This window comes from Amblyomma mixtum, chromosome 7, assembly GCF_055824585.1.
Source record: "Amblyomma mixtum isolate Tamu chromosome 7, ASM5582458v1, whole genome shotgun sequence".
Taxonomy (NCBI): Eukaryota; Metazoa; Arthropoda; class Arachnida; order Ixodida; family Ixodidae; genus Amblyomma; species Amblyomma mixtum.
Genome location: NC_143018.1, coordinates 5,420,060 through 5,434,489, shown reverse-complemented (window position 1 = coordinate 5,434,489; position 14,430 = coordinate 5,420,060). Strand labels below are relative to the sequence as shown.

Below are 14,430 nucleotides of genomic sequence, written 5' to 3'. Positions count from 1 at the left end.
AGCTGCGCTTGCTCAGCAAAGGCGGTTTGGCGCATATCTGCAGAAAGGTTTTCCTGTGCGTTGCTGAGGTATACAGCGTCGATCACCCACAGCGGGAACTCTTTAGCACGTGGCTTAGCTGCTGGCGCCGCGCATGAACACCATACATATGCAGTACTACAGGGTCCCTAGAATTTGACAGTGCGCGACCTACGTGAAGTTCAGGAAGTGAGTGATAGACCCTGTACGCGGTCCCCGTGCGCTATATGACCGTCAACGAACAGCGAAGCGCAGCGTCTTTGACACTCCGATGTCGATGAAGTGTAGCTAAACGAGGTATCTTTCAGACCGAAAAATGCTATGTCATCCGCGAAAGGCCCCGAAACCGCTGCAACCTGCAGATTTCCTGTACTGTCGACTGCGCTCGAGAATGTGACGTCACGACAGCAAACTTACGGAAAGTAGATTCATAAGCCTCGCCCCACGTGTGTTCACTGAATGACACACCACAAGAGACGCGAGGGTTGTTCGAATTGCGTTGCCGTTAGACATAGCCTTTGCAATCTCGTGACCGAGGGAACGGAAAACACCCGATACCAGAATGGCAGCGCCGAACTTGCGCGCGTGTGTTCGCGCAGCAATGACACACAAATGGAGGGAATGCGCAAACCATCGACAGCCAATGGCAACAAGCGGGCCAAGTGCATCCTGCAGACGCAACCTTGTGTGCGCGCCACCTCGCGTGGCCCCAGCTTCTACCGGCGACGCATCAGAGGCGTCGCGCAAGTAGCGCCGACAGCGGCGGGCCCCGCCTTCGGCACACGCGCGCGCCGATAACGAAGGGCGCGTCACTACTGTCGCGCGGTTCGTCGACGCTCGACGGCGCCGTGACTCCGTCGACACCATGGCCGGCATGTGGTTCGTCGTGTGCGTGTCCAAGGATGAAGGCGAGTTCATTCCATTGCTTCTGTGCCGCCGTTCAGTGATTTTTCTTCGCAGAGATATCTCGTTCGTTCAGGACACGCCGCAGAAGCGACTCCTTTGCATGTGTACACCCTTTTGAAGTGACAGTTTTTCGACGGTTCCACTCATCCCAGATTGCCAAGTCAGTTTCCGCGAAAATTGCAAAGCTCCCGAAACTTGTTTCACCTGACGGGTGTCATTTATGCAGAAGCAGTTGCGTGTAGAAAGCTGCGCTGGTTGGTCTCGGACTTCGCTGTCAGCCTGCCTAAGTATAGACGCACGCGTGTCCCAACAACGGTGCTTCCACTAAACGCTTCTGTGAGTTCGTGCAAAGGCGCAGACGTTACCTATTCTCGCTTACTAACTGGACGGCCAAATTATTTCTGGCTGCGGTCCCCCCCCCCCCCCCCCCCCCCCCCTTCACACGACGTGCTGATGCGATACGAGAACGATGCCGTGCATTACAGGAGGAAAAAACTTGAAATGACGATGGTTGAAGCTCATTTAGAGGAAGAATAGCATTTGCACCACGTTCATCGTCGGGCTGCTGAACCACTTCCGTGTGGGCATCTTTAGCGCAACCGTATGTAATTTTGTCCCTTTGCTGAACTCCGGTGAACATATGCTCAGGGTAGGCTTTTTTTTTGTTTGTTTTTGCCTATTACGGACGCGGCGGTTGCATTTTGATGGAGGTGAAATGCTAGACGCCCGTGTACCGTGCGTTGTCACCTCAGGTGGTCGAAATTATCCGTAGACCTCCACTACGGTGTCCCAAATAGCCTGAGTCGCTTCGAGACGTGGGACACAATTAAACTAAACTGTTTTTGCCTTGGTGTGGCGGTCGGCTCTTTGTTTGCACATCGCGCTGAGGACCGTATTGCGCTGGTTTCCTGGCTTAAGTTTTTTAAAATTCTCGGATAGCCCTAATACAAAAGGTCCTAAGCACATGCACTGAACTGTGCGCCAGTTGGCAGTAGATGTGAAACGAAGGCACTTATCTTGTCTGCTGTATGCGGTCGAGGTGATGCTAGTGTCGGGAAAACATGTTTCAGAGGCGTCAGATTACGCGACAGGCAGCAGCAGCAGCTCGCTATGATTTAATGTCGAATTCTTCTGGGAAGCTGTGCGGAGCGCGTGAATGCCGCGGGCGCATTACTTCTCGGACGAGATTCCTCGCCGCTGCTATATTTCGAATGGAGGCCGGCGCGCGCGGCGAAAGTGCGTAGCTGTGGCAGCGTGACTAAATAACCAGCCTGAATGTCAATCATGCTTGCAACATGGCCCATTCGATGAGAGGCGGTTCGATCCCCTGCTGCAGTTGTCCGATGGAGATGGGTGCAGGTTCTTCCTCACTTCACGCATATCAGGAAAGAGCGGCAAGACTTGAAAGCACTGTGCCTCATGCTTGCGCTCTCGTCTACGCGAAGATGTCGCCGAGGATTTGGTCGCAAAAACCCGGCTGGTTTTGGAAATTGAGGGGTGCAGGCTAGGAATGAACTTGCGCATCAGTTTTCTTTTTCTTGTGCTGAGAGTAACGACACAACTTCCTGCTTTGAAACTTGTTGCCACCTATCAAGACGGATTATTAGCCGTACCAACGAGTTGCAGTGTAACTCGACAGTTATTTTTGCATTAAGTATTTGTGTTGACAGAAACAATAAAGATATCCAGCGGGTGTCAGCTCTTCAGGGAAAGCCTCATGTATTAGGTGCCTTTCAAAGTTGCAGCTCAAAACTGGGCGCTCTATTCCACTACAGCAACTGACAAATCAAAATGGGGACGAAGGGAACTTGGACTGCCCTCGTCACAGCCCCAACGCGTACGCCGCGTCCTAATTGGGATATTTTTCGCCTGGAATCGTCGTTTCGAGTAGTCGAGCTGGCCTCGCTCTTGCAACTAGCCTGTCGAGGCAGCTCAGTAGCAGACCTGCCTCATATCGGAGGAAGGGGAATCCCCAGCTGTTCCACGTGCTTCTGTTTCGCTTCACCTGCTTAGAAATCCGCAAATTATTAGCGTATACTGTCTCTCGTTCTAACAAGGCGAATTTTTCTTGGACGCAGTCTTCTGGACGTTACTTGTAACGATGCCATTGTCTTAAATTGTACACTTCGCTTGAGACCAACATTGCTTTCGAGAGCACTGCTTGCGCACGACGGGTCAAAAGTCGAGATACGATGGCAGGAAAGACGAAAGGCCGCATGCACACACAGATCCGCGTCTCTGTTGTAGATAAGGCGATACCTGAGAAGGAAAAAAACTCGTTTCTGTCTGGAGCACATCTGCTACGCGCGCGATGACCCACGCGCGCCTTGACAATGGGATGCTCCGATTACGACGCCTCGATTTCCTCGTTCGTCATCCCGGGGCTATGCTTTTGTTTTGCTTCTTTGCTCACTTATTGCGTGGACGGGATATCGTGCACTTGAGCGCAGTCCGTATGACTTGTACTGGGGGAAGCTGCCGCTGTCGACAAGGGGTTCGCAGAGGTTCACGGCGCGGTGTGGTTTGAGGAAGATCGATTTGCGCGCATTCACACGGTGGTACGGACAGAAAGCGCTGCTGTCTTGGAACACTTTCCCTATATAGGTTTCTTCTCGCATAGCTTTCCACCGAGTGCGTAGTCGGGCAGACAAGGCTACGTAGCGTCGTCTGCAATTTTGGCCTCGCGGGACAGTCGGGGATTCGCGCCTCGCTTCTGTCACAATCTGTGTGAAATCCTTTGAGAGTTTGCTCTCGACGGGACATCGCGGAGTGCACATGTTGCTGGCTCGCTCTGCATATCCAGAGTGACGCGGCATGCAGAAGATAATTGGTCTCGAGTGGCAGCGGTGAATCCTGGTTACTTCTCCAAAGGCACTGAAGGAAGGCACATTTTTGTGTCTGGGATGTTTTGTCCGCGAAATATTTCGCGCCATTCAAGGGATCGTCCAAATCAGAAGCAGGAGGGTGTAGTACATCTTTTCGCGATGCACTTCTGTCTGGTTAGGTTAAGCCCAAATCAGCCAGCGCTTCAACATGTGCCGCGTCTGCAGTTCTTACTGCGGAGACTTTTTTCATGAATCTCGCGTCTTCCTGTTTCATCTCCGAGGGACGTCATTTACAAGCGATGCTTCGCGCGTATTTATGCTCGTATATATACCTATGGCAGCCGGTGCTGCCCGCACCCGTTGTCGCGCTGAATGAAACCAGCGTGTGGCGCTGCACTGTGCTACATGCGCAGTCGTAAGTGCTGCATGCGCAGTCGTACATGCGCAGTCGTAAGATAAGGAATGGGTCGGCGCTGTCTTTACGCCTCACAGAAAGGAAGCCGCCGTGGTGGCTCAGTGGTTATGGCTGCTGACCTGAAAGACGCGGGTTCGATCCCGGTCGCGGTGGTCGAATTTCGATGGAGGCGAAATTCTAGAAGCCCGCGTACTGTGCGATGTCAGTGCTTGCTAAAGAACTCCAGGTGGTCGAAATTTCCGCAGCCCTTCACTACGGCGTCTCTCATAGCCTGGGTCGCTTTGGGACGTTAAATCCCATAAACCAAGCCTCACAGAAAGGGCTTGTCTTAAGAACATCTCGGCCAAGTCCGGCCGGGACGATTCCGTCACCGCAACGCGTAGCCTTGTGCCGTTTCTGAGCCGCTCATAATCATGGGTTTTTACAAGGGTGCTTGTTCGGGCTAGTAGGTAGCGCTTGCGTGCTGTCTTGTCCCTGCTTTAGCGCTATGGAACCTCATGTGTCTATTTCGCAGGTTCGCGCCGAAATTTGACAGAAACTACGTAAGAAAACAAAGCGATCAGAACTGGAAGAATTTTCGGGTTCGCTTATTCTCGCGATTACCGTCATTCGCTCTGTTTTTATGTCGTTTCGACACGAACTTCATCGTGGCCAACGCCAGGCACTGTCCCCTGCTTTACGTTCAGCTGTTCTTGACCGCCTCACGGCGCCTCTCCTACCGCACCACATCCGCTCCTTACGCAGGTGCGTTTCGAACAGCAGCTTTACCCGGTGGGCTTCTGCCACGTTGAAAGAGTCAACGCAGCAAATGTGGCTGCAGCGTTTGAGCGGTCTAATCCGATCGTCTGTAATAAATCTGCAAGGCACTTTTGCATTCGATCTAACCTGGAAGGGGACCACATCAGTTGTCTGTACGCGGAACGAAGTGGAAGCCGTTATCTTTTCTCGCGTCGCGTAGAGGCGACGGTTTATGCCTTCAGTCGCTCCTACCTGGCTGCTGCCACTAACCGTGCCTTCACGTGGACATGCGTTAGATTCGGCAATAAACCCCTACAAAAAAGTTTTAGACAGTCTATAGCGTGTCTATAGACTTTTGTCTATAAAGTCTATAGACTGTCTATAGACAAATCCTAGAGAAGTCTATAGGCAATACAAATGCCATAGACAGCCTGTAGACAATCTATAGATTCATGGCCATACACTTTTAGTAGACAGTTGTCTATAGACGGTCTATCGACTATGAATAGACAAAAATCAATATCTATAGGAAGTAAATAGTCAATAAGAAGCCTATAGACTGCCTATAGACCATTTTTATAAGGGAAGCTAAAGGAAAATAGGCGCCATGTTTGAAAAGGAAGCTCACCGTCATTTGCTGTTTGATGAGTACGCTTCTGGCGCCGGCCAACCAGAAGAGGATAGAGAGCGCGAGACGAGAGGCCGAGTACACAAGGGCTCCGGGAACGGAAGCTGCTCTGTTTTTGCCGGCGTTTGTTCGAATCTTGGCCGCTTGGAACTATAGTTTTAATTCGAAAGCGTTACTAGTCCAATACGAGAAAAGCCGGCGGCGTGTTTTTGTACGTTAATGTGCGTAATCGCAGATGGCACAGAAAATTTCAACGACCGCAAGAAAAATAGGGTGACGCATCAAACGGCCGTAGGAAAAGTTCTTCACCGCCATTTCCTACAATCAAACGCATGCCCTTTGTCTTTACCTACCCCCACTGGCTGACTTCAATGTGGCGCCAGTTTTCTCGATTACATTCGTGCCGCCGCCGCGGTGGCTCAGTGGTTATGGTGCTCGGCTGCTGACCCGAAAGACGCGGGTTCGATCCCGGCCGCAGCGGTCGAATTTCGATAGAGGCGAAATTCTAGAGGCCCGTGTTCTGTGCGATGTCATTGCACGTTAAAGAACCCCAGGTGGTCGACATTTCCGGAGCCCTTCACTACGGCGTCCCTCATAGCCTGAGTCTCTCTGGGACGTTAAACCCAATAAAAAAAAAAGCATTCGTGCCAAAATTATGTGCAACCGCTGGTCGCACAGCATTCCGGGTGTGTCATCAGATTTCTCGTTGCATGTAACTTACATGTGCTAGTCGAGTTGGGGCTTGGGGCAGGGTTTCCAACAGACGACATAAGCACCTTCAATTGTGCGCCTTCCCTGACTCTTTATCTCTTCCCTTAAGGTGCGGCTTCGGTGTCAACCGTGGTGTGACACGCACTTCGTTATTTTCGTTCCTCAAGAACCAAGTTTCAAATCAAAATTGTGGCGTGACCGTTTGTCGTACACCGCTGCGGGTGTTGTCATACGATCTCTCGTTGCATATAGCATACGCCTTTTAGGTTGGAGTCTAGCCCGTGACAGGTATTCGAACCGAGTGTTTCACTCGGATCTTTATGGGTTCAGCGTTTGTGGCTCAGTGGTTACGGCGCTCAACTGCTGACCCGGAAGACGCGGGTTCCGTCCCGGCCGCGGCGGTCGAATTTCGGTGGAGGAGAAATTCCAGAGGCCCGTGTACTGGTAGAAATTTCCGCAGCCGTGCACTACGGCGTCCCTTACAGCCTAAGTTGCTTTGGGACGGTAAAATCCCCATAAGGTCAAAACACATATCAGAAACTTCTGCTGCTGCACTTCGCAAACTGTGGTTTCTTAAGCGAAAACTTAGGAATGCTCCTGCCAGTACTAAGTGTCTTGCCTATAACAACTGCGTAAGAGCTAAACTTGAGTACGCGGCGGTTGTATGGGACCCCCATAATAAAAAAGATATCATACAACTCGAGCGTGTGCAAAGAAAAGCTGTGCGATTTATATTTGGAAAATATAGAAGACACGATTCCCCATCTACGCTTATGAAGCAACACAACATTCACACCCTAGAATCCCGAAGGAAGGTTAGTCGCCTCATCTTGCTTCATCACTGCCTGCAAGGAAAAATAAAAATGAAGTTGCCTAATTGCGTCAAAGCTCATTGTACGAGAAGAACCAGACATACGCAGGAACACTCAATGACACCAATTTTCGCCCGCAGAAACACATTTAAAAATAGTTACTTCCCTAGAACTGTATCCGAATGGAATGCATTACCTTCTCATATTTTCTGTCCAGCAATTTTGTAGCAGAGTTGGAACGTCATCTCTTTATTTCATGAGTATTGTTTGTTTTGTGTTGCGATGCCTGTCTATATATTCAATTCTGATTGATTGTCTGACATTTCTTTTTTTCTCTATGCATATGCTTGTCATTTTTTGTATTGAAAAATGTTTGAATGTGCCCCTCCTGCTAGGACCATGCATGGTCCGCAGTATTTCAAATAAATAAATAAAAAATGTCGGTGCGGCCTAGCATCGGGGATCCGCGACGTACAATGCAGTTTGGATGCGGGCACGGTCGGCTGTGGTGACACCTGTATTTCATTTTTGTGACCTCTTGAAGCTTAGAATTCACTCCAAGTAGCGTCCGTAGTTAGGACGCGGTAATTTATTCAGATGTAGGCCGGCGTCAGTTTTTTGCCCAGTGTCGCTTTAATACGTATTTATTTCTGTTTTTAATAGGCTTAAACCTTTCGTCAGAAGTGTGCAGGACATTTATTGCGGGAAAGCCGCTGAGTCGGAACGTCGGCTTCGGAGAGATTTCCCTCGACGTGCAAGGTCGCGTAACGAGGCCGTCTAGTTTTGGTAGATGGGCAGTAAGGCCTCCAGCTGTGTATAACCCATTCAAGAACTCCGGCAGAGACATTCGCCGATTAAATGGGTTTTAAACATTTCACTTTTCGCCTCGATATGGTGACGAATTACAGCTCGTGTGCAGGTTATGGACTCCTCCTGCCGTAAAAAAACAACAACAAAAAAAAAACACGAAAAGCCCCTGAATTCTTCGTGCCGAGTTTAGGGTGCGGAGAAAAAACTTGTCCCTCCATTCGATGAAGGAACGGGTTCGCACTTTTTTGTTCTAAAATGATGCGCGCTCTCGTTAATCTTTGTTCGCTATACCAATCTCCTCCTCTACCGGGAGTCATTCCGCATACGCGATGATCAGCGTTGGGCATCGCCTTGTCATCGCAGGTAGTGACCGCTGATCACGAGAAGCAAATAACCAGAAGGATAAGAATGTGGTGGAGTGCATATGGCAGGTTCTCTCAGGTCACGAATAGCAGTTTACAAATATCCCTCAAGAGGAAAGTATACAACAGCTATATCTTACCGGTACTCATCTATCGGGCAGAAACGTGGAGGCTAACGAAAAGGGTTCACCTTTAGTCAAGGACAACGCAGAGAGCTATGAAAATAAAAATGATAGGTGTAACGTTAAGAGATCTGAAGCGGGCGGAGTGGGTGAGAGAACAAACGCGGGTTAATGACATCCTAGTTGAAATCATTAGGAAGAAATGGGCCCGGGCAGGGCATGTAATGCGAAAGCAAGATAACCGCTGGGCCTTAAAGGTAACGGAGTGGATTCCAAGAAAAGGCAAGCGTAGCAGGGGGCGGCAGAAAGTTAGGTGGGCGGATGAGATTAAGAAATTTGCGGGAATATGGTGGCCGCAACTGGCAAAGGACACGGTTAATTGGAGAGGCATGGGGGAGGCCTTTGCCGTGCAGTGGGCGTAGTCAGGCTGCTGAGGTCATCGTGGCCTCCGTTGCCTGAATTGGAGGTGTTCGTGGTATGGCCGCGAGGTCTCTGCCTTGTTCTGCGCGCCAGAGTTGAAGAAAGGCTCGCACATAAGCGGCGCGATGCAAACAGCGGCCGCTTGGAAACCGCTGCCTAGCTTGCCAGATAGGCATGTGCCGCACTTGGAACCTGTTTCGCGCTCGGCCTCCGCGTGTGCATATTCTCGCTAGACCTCCCGCGGGTGCAGATGAACCCAAATTTACGGCCGTACGGTTTCAGCCCCCTGCCGTACGGTTTCCGAGCGCCACTGCTGTCGTGCGCCCACGAGTCAGCCCATTAGAATGATCCAGCCAGAGTAACCTCCGGAAGCACGAGAGGTGCTTCCTTCATTCGCGCAAAAAGCGCCGCGCAGTCGGCCATGCATGCGCGACCGATTCCCGGACTTTTTCACCGTCTTCTGAGTCCGTCCTTGAGCCGTCGAAAGCTTCTCCCGCGCGCCGGGCTTGCTCAGCGTGTTCGCCATGCAAAGCGTATGGAGGCATTAATTCGCTCTGCTGCGCGCCCGCGCGGAGGACACCCCCAAGTTCAGGGGCTCCGGTACAGCGAAGACGCCGAGGAGGCTGCCACGCTCACTCTCCATTTCATGCAACTGGCTCTCAGAGCTCAGGGTCTCCTGGCCGCTTCTGTGCGTACGTTCCTTTCTCGCCCGGGTTAACATTTCATTCATACATTCTTTTTTGTTTACACCAAAAAGATGTGGGTAGGCACTGGCAAAAAGCGAAAATATTTTCGCTTGAATGCGCCGGCGCCCCCTGTACATGGCATACAGTGAAACAGCATACGAAGTAATCACATATCAATTCATACTCTGTTAGTTTGTAGATGAAATACTATTAAGAAAACAAAAATATACACATGGTACAGATCACTCTTCCACCATTCATTTACATTGACAAGTTATGAGAGGAACCTGGTTTTGATGGAACGCAAGCTGCATTTTTCCAATTGTACGTTGCTGGTACAAAAGGTATTTAGAAGTCGTGGCATAGTGGAACACAACATGTGGCAACCGAATTGAGTTCTAGAATTTGGAACGTGCCAGAATTCTTGGTGCCGAAGTGTGTAAGTTGGTACATTGGCCTTAAGATCAGCTAGCTGCAGAAACACGTGCTGGTTATTGTTGACACATTTCTTGCACTTAACACATAAACAGTAGTCATGTAAATTATGTACAGGAACAATATTGTAACGTTTAAATAGTCCTTTCGTATGAGAATAATAATTCATGTTTGCAATATAACGGATTGACCTTTTTTGCAAAAGGTATGCTCTGGTAACATTCTTCTGAGTAGAATTTCCCCATACCAAAAAACAGTAATTAAGATAAGAAAGAAACAAGGCGTAATAGATCAAAATCTTAATAGAAATGGGAAGAAAATAGCGAAATCTAGCGAGTATCCCGGCACTTTTTGAAAGTTGTACTTCGACATGTTCAAAGTACAAAGTTCAAAGGGCTCATCGTATCGCTTTGGGTAGCGTAAAAAGTGTGTGTAGTTTTCTTTTCTGCTCGCATATCTGCATGGATTGCTAACCTGTTTGAAGGAATGACCTTTTCCAAAACCTTTATCAAAACAAGGTCAAAGCGTGGAGGCAGGAGGCCCACTGGAAGATAAATTCGTGCTGAGGGTAACGCACAACAGCCTCTGTGTAGTAAGGTGAAACGGTGTTTATTTGTAGCCGTTTGACTACGCGCATGTGGATGCTGTAAGGCTATAATTTTTAAGGTCTTATTGCTGCGTTGGCACGTGATTGAGCAGTTCTTAATTTTCTTAGATTCATTGCTTGTACCCGCGCATTTGCTCAGTTTTTCATCCTTAGACGTTCGGAAATCATCAGTTATCTAAACTTATTTCAGCCACATGCAATCACCTTTCTCTTAAAAAAAAAAAGACTGCCTTTTTACATTTCTACATTGAAGGGCCCCGTAGTGATGAAATCCTGGTAGAGGCTGACGAAACAAGGGCACATGCGACTTTTATCAGACGCTTTCACAGCATGGACATTACAGGGAAGTGGGACCTTTAAAAATTAGTCCAGATGTATTTAGGCGAGACACACAAGGGGGAGTTGATTTCTATTGGTGTGTAATTAGTGTTAAGCCTTTGCCTGAGCGCAGCCGTACGGCCAGAAAGGAAAGCTGTACAGCTTTCTCAGATTAAACTTGACAGTTGAAGCAAAATTTGCCCTAGTTAGGGGACGAAGCTTTTTTTTCTTTTTTGAACTGCGAAGCCCATGTACAGTTTCGCAGGCGCATACGGCCGTATACAGCTGCGTCAGGCAAATGCGTAACAGTAATTACTCCTGAATTGAAACTTTTAGAATAGTAGTGACATTTTCTGCTAGGTTTAGCGAGAATTTGACTAAGAGCCTGTTCACGCGTGACTTGTGAGCGCTTATCGCTTGAAAGAAATCACGGCGAACACGAATCAGTGTTTCCTAGCCCCGAGGGAACTCGTGTGCGAAGGACTGGCGCAAGTAGTGCATGCAATATGGGCTTGAATACACTTGTTGAGCATAGGAAGGAATGATCCTTTGTCTCGGGTTGCCGTTTTCTGGGCCACGTATCGAAGCTTTGTTTGCTGAGTCGTTTCTGGAGTGATTCCGCGCCTGATAACCGGTGTGCGTGAGTTGTTTGCCTGCCGGGCTGATAGAGCGTGGTTTTCGCTCCCGCCCACTGGAGTCCGAGGACGTCGCGAACGGGGTGCCGGTGGAAAGCGGCGTCGCCTTCGTTGAAAGTAGGGGTGGTATTCTCCCGGTGTCGCCTTTTGCGACATGTCGCATTAGGGCGGGGCCTAAAAAAGTGCGTACAGTTGCTCGAAGAAACGGAAAACGCCGCCGGCACTTTCGTCGGCGATGCTTTCATTCACTCCGAGAAGCGACAATTTACCACTGCTGATTCACTAGCAGCAGTAGTTTCGTATCTTTGATTAGTAGTTGTTAATTATAGCAGAGATGATTATTTTTTATTTCAAGCAGCATAATGTACTGTTAAGAACGGGCCACACAAGCCCACCGCTGGAACCAGTGTTAAAGATGGGGCTTCTATCCCACCGCTGGAACCAGAGTTGAAGACGGAGGGGTCCTGGAGATGACTAACTCGTTTAGCCCCGCAGGTACCGGCTCCGAATGACGATGTCGGACTGCGTTATCGAGGAAACTGTACAGAAGGGTTTATTCTACATATTTACAGATGAGAATCGAATCGAATGCGAATGCAATGCTAATCCTCCGATCACACAACAACATCCCGTTAAATACGGTTCGCGTTCCCTAGATCCCTGACTTGGGAACTTAGTTCGAATAACGTTGTCCAATCGGATGGGCCATTGATGACGCTGGCGGTACCACCCACAGCAGGGCGGTGCTGATGCCCTCTCGCTCTCTCACAGCTCGGGGGATGAGAAGGGGAAGACAGTCATCAAACACAGATGCGTCACCTTGACCACTGCCGCAAGTGTTCTGTGCGTTGCCTCCGTGGGAAAGCAGAATCCCGCAGTCTCCTCGCAGGTGGTTGAACCTTCTCGAACTCCCCCGCCGGATGGCCGAAGCACGAGACCCATTCGACACAGCGTCTTTCAATTAGCAGCCTCGCTCAGCGTGACCTTGCGTAGCATCATCCAGTCCGGTGACCCGAAGGTCGACTCGGCCAACGTATACCGGTGCTTCCGCCGTGCTGCTGTGCATCTCTGCTTTCACCGTTGCCGCTGCTGCCGCAAGCTGTCGCCGCATCTTTGCCTAACGACGACACTCGTCTGACAGTAATTTATCCCAGGTCCGTGGGAGACAGCGTCCTTCGATCGGTTCGGAGGTTCGGTGATTTGGAGTGCAACAGCCCCGGCCGTCGTCGTCTATGCTTCTGCCGCCGGCGCCAGGCCTCGTCATATCCCTTGCTTTGCGATGAGTCACACCCGGCTCTCAGGACCACGTTGTCCACTCTTAACAGCTCGTCCGCGGCCCGAAAAATCTCGAATGGCCAGCGTTCACGACCGCTGGGCAGGAAGAGATGAGGCCGGAGTCGGGTGGAAGGGCTGGTTTCCAGAAATGGCATCCAAGCTCGAACATTCAACAAAGAATGGCATCAGTGGACTGTTCCACGAGACAGGGCACTGACCCACAAGCAAGCGCTCGGAATTTGCCAAAGACCCACCAGGCTTCCCACAATGACAACAAATGTTTACTAAAACATGACTGAATTTTGGCGTAATTTTGGTGCCGAGAAAGCGCAAAATATCCCCTTTGAAATCGCCAAAGACGGACTGCTTGGACCAAGGTTAAAATCAAAAACCCACACACAGTAGGTGGTCCTACTAAGTACTCCTGTCTACAACAATCGGCTGAATCCATCAGCATTTCCGTGCGGTTTCCGTTCCTGAAACGCATCGAGAAATTCTGTTTTTGGAGAGCAGGACTCCGTCTAATCAAGCGACCATTTTGGGGGGGACAAAACTGTCATAAGCATGTTTGAGACGATGATCAGTCTCAAATATGAACTTTGCGCCGTTCAAGTAGCTCTGGTAACCCGACAACATCTGTGCCGTCTAAACCAAACGCGCGCTCTTTGTCTGAAGCGCTGAACGCTTCTTCTCTACAGGTCAGCCTGCGGCTGACGTACTGAACATGGTGCTCTTCGTGGCCGTCGCCAACTTGACTTAAAATAGCACCCAGTCCTCTATCACTGGCGTCACACTGAACTTCTTTAACAAAATAAGTGGCCCGAATCAAAGGTCTGGACACGAGCGCTTCCCCCAGACGAGTTTTCTCTTCGGTCATTTCAGTGTATGTCAGTGAGGCTCCCTTTGGTAAGGTGTCAGACAATTAAGGGATCAAATCTCCGTCTACGCGACTCTAAGCGTAGTTCTACGCGAGCTGCACTCCTGTGAGTGCCGTTATCTCTTGGTAGCATGGGAAATCGACACCTGTGATTTCTAACTCAGTGACGCCCTAGCCTTTCTAACTCAGTGACGCCCTAGCCCTTATCTAAGGTATGGAAAAAAAAAACAGTAACCTCCGATCAACTCGTTTTAACTCAAAAGTAGCCTTTCCATGCCTGATTTCATAAACACACACAAAAAAAAAAGAGGAATAAAAAAAAATGAAACAGCTACTTCGAATCGCCACGCGGGGGGGAAAGCTGACTCCCCGCCGCCGAGTTGAAAGGATTAAGGCCGTTGTACGATCGTTTTTAGGCGGATCCGCCAGCGAGCGAACCGCTCGCTTTCGGCCTTCGCTCGGGCGTGGGGCGGAATGGGTGTTGTACGATCATTTTGGAGCTGGCGGACGAGGCGGATGGTTTAAAGCGTTCCGATTGGCGCGCCCGGGATTGCCGTCTGTCCAATAGCATGCTCCTGTTGGCAACCTAGACGGCGCGAAAACGTGGTCTTTTTTTGCTCCTCGGCGACCGGCACCTAGGCTGAACTTCGGCATAGCCATGGCGTGCCGAAGTTCAGCCGGCAACAGGACGAAGAACTTTGCACACGCAAAGGTGACGCCACGCGGCGAACCACGGAGATGCGAACCGGTTTCAAAGTGAATCGTCTCGTGGGTTGATGCCATGGTTGATGCCTTGATTCCCCGCTGTGCCCGCGCATTGAGCCGCTGCG

General features: G+C 50.0%; 1 protein-coding gene across 1 annotated transcript in view; it reads left to right on the top strand.

Annotated features, from left to right (window-relative positions):
• Positions 1-737: 737 nt before the first annotated feature.
• Positions 738-14,430, top strand: part of LOC149334837 (uncharacterized) — an 84,494-nt gene continuing 70,801 nt past the window's right edge. Inside the window, exon 1 of the mRNA XM_089551465.1 lies at positions 738-926. Within this exon, the coding sequence (XP_089407591.1) occupies positions 884-926 (43 nt within the window). The 5' untranslated portion in view covers positions 738-883. The remainder of the gene's footprint in view (positions 927-14,430) is intronic.